Raw genomic sequence first — 5,512 nt, 5'->3', positions numbered from 1 at the left:
GAAAGTGTAGATTGTAGCCTCTGCGCAGCAGGAAGAGCTGCAATGGGTGTGAAACCTGCAGGGCTGGGGTACCAGGGTGGAGCACTGGGGTCCAGAAGGATTCTGAGTGAACAGCTTTTACACAGGACGTGTGGGAACAGAGGGTGACTCTCCAGCAGAGAGGTGCTAAAAGAAAAGGCCACGCCCATGAAACGACCGTTCTTATGGAAGGAGAGTTGAACGGATCCATCTTTGGAGAAAGACTTGATACAAAAACACACAGACATGAAAAGGCTTAACTAAGATCCTGTTTAGTTAAAAATAATCAAAGCTCAATTCACCTTAATCAATTACAGAATAATATCAACAAATTACTTACAGCATAACAACCAATAATATCCCCCTCAGAGAGCACTTCTCCAAACTCTTCCTCTTTTCCACCAGATACTTTCATACCACGTCCATCGTAAGCAAAAGAAAGTCCATCTTCACCTGGTGCAAAAAACACAAAAGATTTGTCATAACATGAAGACTACAGAAATCAAAACAAGACTAAAACAACTTTATAAAGGAGATGGGGCATCTTTACCCAGCAGCAGAGAGTCTTCAACCACTGACCAGCCCACTCTCACTCCATACGTCTCCATGTCCTCCTGTTCCTCCGGCTGTGTATTCAATAATTTCCTCTCCAGTCTCACCTCAAAGCCCACGTTGCCCTGCAGCACCCCGTGGCTGAGTCTACATCCCGACCACAGAGACGGGAACTGGTTCCAGAACCGAGGCTTACCGCAGCACCCATCAGAGCTCAACTCAAAGTGGAGGTGACTGTCAGCTGAGATGTCAACAGAAAGAATGATTTAAAATAGAACAGACCTAAGGGAGTGTCTTCACAATTTTAAATCAGTTCAGAATTTTTAGTTTCCTAAAGTTGTGCATTGCTGCAGAGACTTACGCGGATTTAGATGGACCTGATCTTCATCCCATTCCTCTGAGAGGTCTCTGCCTTCTGGGGGCTGTGGTGATTTAGCTCTGGTTTAAGAAAAGACAGATTCCCTGAACCAAAATCCCTGATCTGACCTGAAGATGTAGTTCGTGTCATTCCCGAATAAAGCAATCGAGTATTAAATTTTTTTTTTTTAATCTCAAATCTATATTAAGCAAACACTGTATACTTTTTAAAAAATTATCATGGTGAATATAAATGTCCTGTTGTAAAACTTGTGTTATTTTTCCTTGGGGTAGATTCAGCTCAATATAAAGGATGGTCGATAGAGATTTTTTTTTACCTCTTTAAGTTTTTCATTGAATATACATGCTCTTTGGCTTGCGTCACCTTTTATATCGTATTTCCTCTTTAAATTCATAGAAAGCCCTCCCTCTGCCTCCTCCTGTCTCCTCTGCAGACTGGAAGCTCCTCACCGGCTTCGTCGAACACTCAGAGCCGTGCTGTGGTGCACTTTGAGCGGCGTCGCTCTCAGTCTGTGTGCCGCTGTCTCTGTACTCTCTGAGGCCACATGAAGCATTTACTTCTACGTCTGTTACGGCCAGATCTCGCACCTCTGCCGTGTCCGTCAGTGCTGCAGATATAGGTGAGCTGTCATGTTGTTTTGTGTGTAGACTTGTGTTTTCCTCCTCCTCCAGACCGTCCTGTACCGCTGACCATAGTCTGTCCACCAGCTCAGTCTTCAGTCCTTTACTGTCCAGTCCAACTTCTTTCAGTTTGGACCGCAGCTCCGCTACCTTCAACTTTTTTACATCCGCCAGCTTCATAGCCATCTTCTTATACTTATGACAATTATACGAATCCTAAATTAACATCACTTTACTTATCTTTTCTAAAAAAAAAATACTGTACCAACCCTTTAAGCAGAGTGAAGGAAACAGTTCAATATGGTGCCCTACTTTGTGATTGGCTGTGTACTCGTTCTTTCGTTTAATCATTGTGGCAACATACATGAATAGGGCTCATTACTGCCACCAGCAGAAATAAGTGGTAGTACACCACGAGTTGAAAGACGTCACTAATTCTGTGAATAAACAGATCATGAGCGTTACAAAAAGAAATAGAGTTACATGGTGTAACTCTTCTTATTTCCGTCCTGCTTTTTAAGCTCTTTGTATTGGAATACAATATTCCAATACAAAGTAATGTCTTATTATTAGACCCAGGCAACACAGGCATTCAATAAATATATATTTAAATCATTTATGAAACATTTAGTCATTAGGATGGGTAAAACAACATTTTTTCATAACCAATATTTTATTATTTGACATTGTAAAAACATAAATATAGATGAAGGTAAACATGAGTGAGGAAAAATATAAAGACCATTTTCAGTGATAAATACAGGAAATTACAATTTCCTTCACACCACACTGCTGTCTCATCTCTGTGTACATCAGATTTGTTGCTCTGCCATCTGTGTGTCATTACAACCGCTGTGGTCAAAGAGTTCAGTCTATAATAACACAGCTAAGTGTTTTACTTCCCTTTTCTCCACATAGGCTTTTTCAACAGTAAGAAAATTCTCTTGTTATGATGTGTGAAAGTTTACGTCGTCAATGACCTCGTCACACTCTGCATGGATCATAAGGAGATAATTTGACTGCTTCATTAACGGCCTAAGGGCAGCTGCGTCCACACAAACAGCATCATGACACAAATCATCACAAGAGCAGGGAGTCAGCAGTGTTTTTCTCTCTGTTATGCAACAGAACATTGGGGTCATGCTCACACAGTGAGCCTATATCACATACACGGTGGCTCAGTCACACGCTAACATGCTTCACAATAAAGCCCTTCAATGCAGCATCTCAACTTTACACTTAAACCAGCTAAACACAGCAATGCAAACAAACAAACAACTAATAAACAAACTGAAATTTTAAACAAATAGATTTAGCTGATATCGTTTAAGTTTAAACATCATTCCATATTTGTTCAATCATTAGCCAAAAGCAAATGATGTCTTAAAATAATTAACAAAGCATTTTGCTCAACAGTTGAAAATAATTGTGATGTTTTCCCACGTCTTGTTAAATAAAAACAAACAAATAAAGACACATCCATACGTAAAGTTACTTACGTACAACGTAATGAAATGCTCCACATTTAAAACAGTACTTTACTACATGCATAAGATGTGGGAGTTGACATGAGCAGCCATGGTGACTTAACTTAGATAACAGAGAAAATCATTCTCTTCTTCCTTACATAACCAACCTCTGTCCCTCTGACTTAAACCAAGATGGTGGATGATGGTGGAAGGTGAGGAGGTGTTGGTGTGCTGCTCTCTGAAGGACTGTGCTCCAGAAGGAGCTCCTTCTCTCGTGGAAGACACGGCCCGCTGATGTGCTGGCTGTGGGAGTGGTAGAGCCGCAGGAAGGCCAGAAGGGACTGAACGAACCACAGAGCTGTCACAAACCAAAGTGATGCCTGAGGACACAGGTCTTACAGTTAACTGACAAAGAAGAAAAGGCTTTGAAACATAATGAAGAGACATCGTATTTGCCTCTCTATCCATACAGTCTAGTCTTAGCAACTAAGTGCTGTGCAAAATGTCTATAGTGTACAACAATATTTACTTATATCTTAGTAAGTCAATCAGACAGTATTGCTTTGCTGATTTTTTTTATAAATTACTTTATTTATAACTAATTACGTTTTGAGAATTGAAAAACTTAAAATGATAGGAAATCAAACCCCAAATGTTATGTAACAGATACTTGCACAGATACTATATATATATATGGGGACCAGATTTGCTGTTTATGTCTCTGACAAGACCTGTTATCATTATTTGCTGTTATATCAACTTCTACCAGTCCACAAAGAATTGGTCATCAGTATTTAAAGATGTTACAGTAGCACTGAGCAGAGAGGAGTGTGAACACACAAACACACTGCTAAACTCTGATGAAGAAAATAACGACGGGGATCTAAAATTAATGACATTTTGGTTTATTTTTTTCTGTTCAAGGTTAAGCCTTCCCACCTGTGCCAAACTGAGCTCTGTGTAGAATGATGAGGTGTCCACGTCCAGGAAAAATGAAACAGACTGAGACTCTGCACAGCTAAACAAAGAAAATACACATTAGGATTAGAAAGAACACTCTAAACTATTTTTTGATAAAGAATTGCATTGAAGCTAACTCAGTTTAGAACAGGACTACTTACTGTACCTGTATGGTCGTGAGTTGTTATCAGTTACAGTGTCACACCATGAGGCCAGGCCGAGGGACAAGAGGACACTGGCTCCCCCAGACAGGAAGAGCATGCACACACTCAACAGCACCGTCAGGAAGGACGAAAACAGGGTGCTGAGCAGGAACACAAAGTACTGACATCAAATATAAAAAAAATAGGTTTTCTATTTATGGCTGCTATATAACCATGGTTCAAAAAGAAGAAAATAGCTATTTAAATTTCTTGAATGGTCTTGGAGCTATTTGCGCATTTGTCTCGCTCGTGTAAATACAGAAATAGCAGCTTGCCGGGTGTGTTATTGCTGCAGTGTAAATGTGCTGGTACATACAATTACTGCACTGGTACAACATCACTGCTTTAAAATAGTATAATTCTGTGTCTCTCGTAACTTTTACCACAGGAATGGGTATTAACATCTGCCCGGAATGTTGTTCTTCACGATTAATTACTCTTTTACTCTAATTATGTGCTGCTTTAATATCATTAGTTTTTAAAGTAAAGCAAATGTGCGTATCTGTTTAACCTGTTGTTTGTTAACGCATTCTTTACTGGACAATGCTTAAAAAAAGATCGAGGCATTTATAGACAATTTGGTGTAGATTCAAATGCATCTTCATCTTATATTTCTATACTGTGGTGCACATTAACCCATCTAACGGTGTATATTTCGGGATCTGACCCAGAAAAGTGGCCATTAAATGGTCGACCTTAAAGAATTCTACCACGACCAATAAATGGATCCCGCTCCATTGTTTTGAGTGCTACTCTAGTATTACCTAAGTTAGTGTCCAATGTGCTAATGTTGTTGTAATTGGCTTATTTGGAACTCACTCGTCGTGTCGCCCGTGCAGATAGAAGAGACACCTCCAGCCCTGAGCTGCACCGTAAAGCACCGTGAAAATACCCACGAAGGTGGAGAACTGGCAGGCGGCCAGTGGGCCCCACTGATGCACCATGAGCTGTGAGGAGGCGTCTCCCGGCTCATCTGTCAACTTGATCCCGTCCTCGGTCCTCCAGTAGCCGCTGGAAAATAACGCGCAGCGGCCTTTAAACGCAGAGCCGTTGAGAGCCATGGGAACGACCACCAGGAGACCGGCCGCTATAGAAAGGGCGTGAACCGCGCAGTGAGCCAGCAACAGTCGCCGGTCCAGCTCCATGTTAGAGGAATAAAACGCGACTGCAGCGTGAAAAAACAACGTAGTTAAACTTAAATGCTGTTTACATATGTTCGTGAATATAAGTTAACGCATCCCTTCTTAATTCCACTGTCACGGTCCACGGCGCTGCTGCTGGATATTTAAAGAAATGAGGGCGGAACTGACC

The 5,512-nt window shown here is 41.0% G+C and overlaps 2 protein-coding genes across 3 annotated transcripts in view; both read right to left on the bottom strand.

Annotated features, from left to right (window-relative positions):
* Positions 1-1,921, bottom strand: part of si:ch211-107m4.1 (heterogeneous nuclear ribonucleoprotein U-like protein 2) — a 3,993-nt gene extending 2,072 nt beyond the window's left edge. The window contains exons 1-5 of one of the 2 annotated variants that reach the window (XM_025063125.1): positions 1,313-1,921; positions 932-1,008; positions 569-811; positions 359-471; positions 19-242 (exon numbers count right to left, since the gene is read on the bottom strand). In XM_025063125.1, coding sequence (XP_024918893.1) covers positions 19-242; positions 359-471; positions 569-811; positions 932-1,008; positions 1,313-1,755 — 1,100 coding nt within the window. In that variant the 5' untranslated portion in view covers positions 1,756-1,921. The remainder of the gene's footprint in view (positions 1-18; positions 243-358; positions 472-568; positions 812-931; positions 1,009-1,312) is intronic. The other variant, XM_017039516.2, reaches the window with a different exon arrangement.
* Positions 1,922-3,027: 1,106 nt separating this feature from the next.
* LOC103390843 (transmembrane protein 179) lies at positions 3,028-5,506 on the bottom strand. The gene is made up of 4 exons (XM_008326890.2): positions 5,021-5,506; positions 4,165-4,302; positions 3,978-4,056; positions 3,028-3,418 (listed from the first exon to the last, which is right to left on the bottom strand). Exons 1-4 carry the CDS (start codon positions 5,344-5,346, stop codon positions 3,221-3,223), a joined length of 741 nt encoding a protein of 246 aa, XP_008325112.1. The 5' UTR covers positions 5,347-5,506; the 3' UTR covers positions 3,028-3,220.
* Between the last annotated feature and the right edge of the window lie 6 nt (positions 5,507-5,512).

Source organism: Cynoglossus semilaevis, chromosome 15, assembly GCF_000523025.1.
Source record: "Cynoglossus semilaevis isolate Cse_v1.0 chromosome 15, Cse_v1.0, whole genome shotgun sequence".
Lineage (NCBI taxonomy): Eukaryota > Metazoa > Chordata > Actinopteri > Pleuronectiformes > Cynoglossidae > Cynoglossus > Cynoglossus semilaevis.
This window is presented reverse-complemented; position numbering and strand designations above follow the sequence as displayed.

Excerpts from the sequence above, each read along its gene's own strand:
- LOC103390843 (XM_008326890.2), bottom strand. The coding sequence starts at position 5,346 with ATGGAGCTGGACCGGCGACTGTTGCTGGCTCACTGCGCGGTTCACGCC. Across the intron at positions 4,057-4,164 it reads AACAACTCACGACCATACAG|CTGTGCAGAGTCTCAGTCTG; the intron begins GTACAGTAAGTA and ends TTCTTTGTTTAG. Across the intron at positions 3,419-3,977 it reads CAGAGCTCAGTTTGGCACAG|GCATCACTTTGGTTTGTGAC; the intron begins GTGGGAAGGCTT and ends CTGTGTCCTCAG.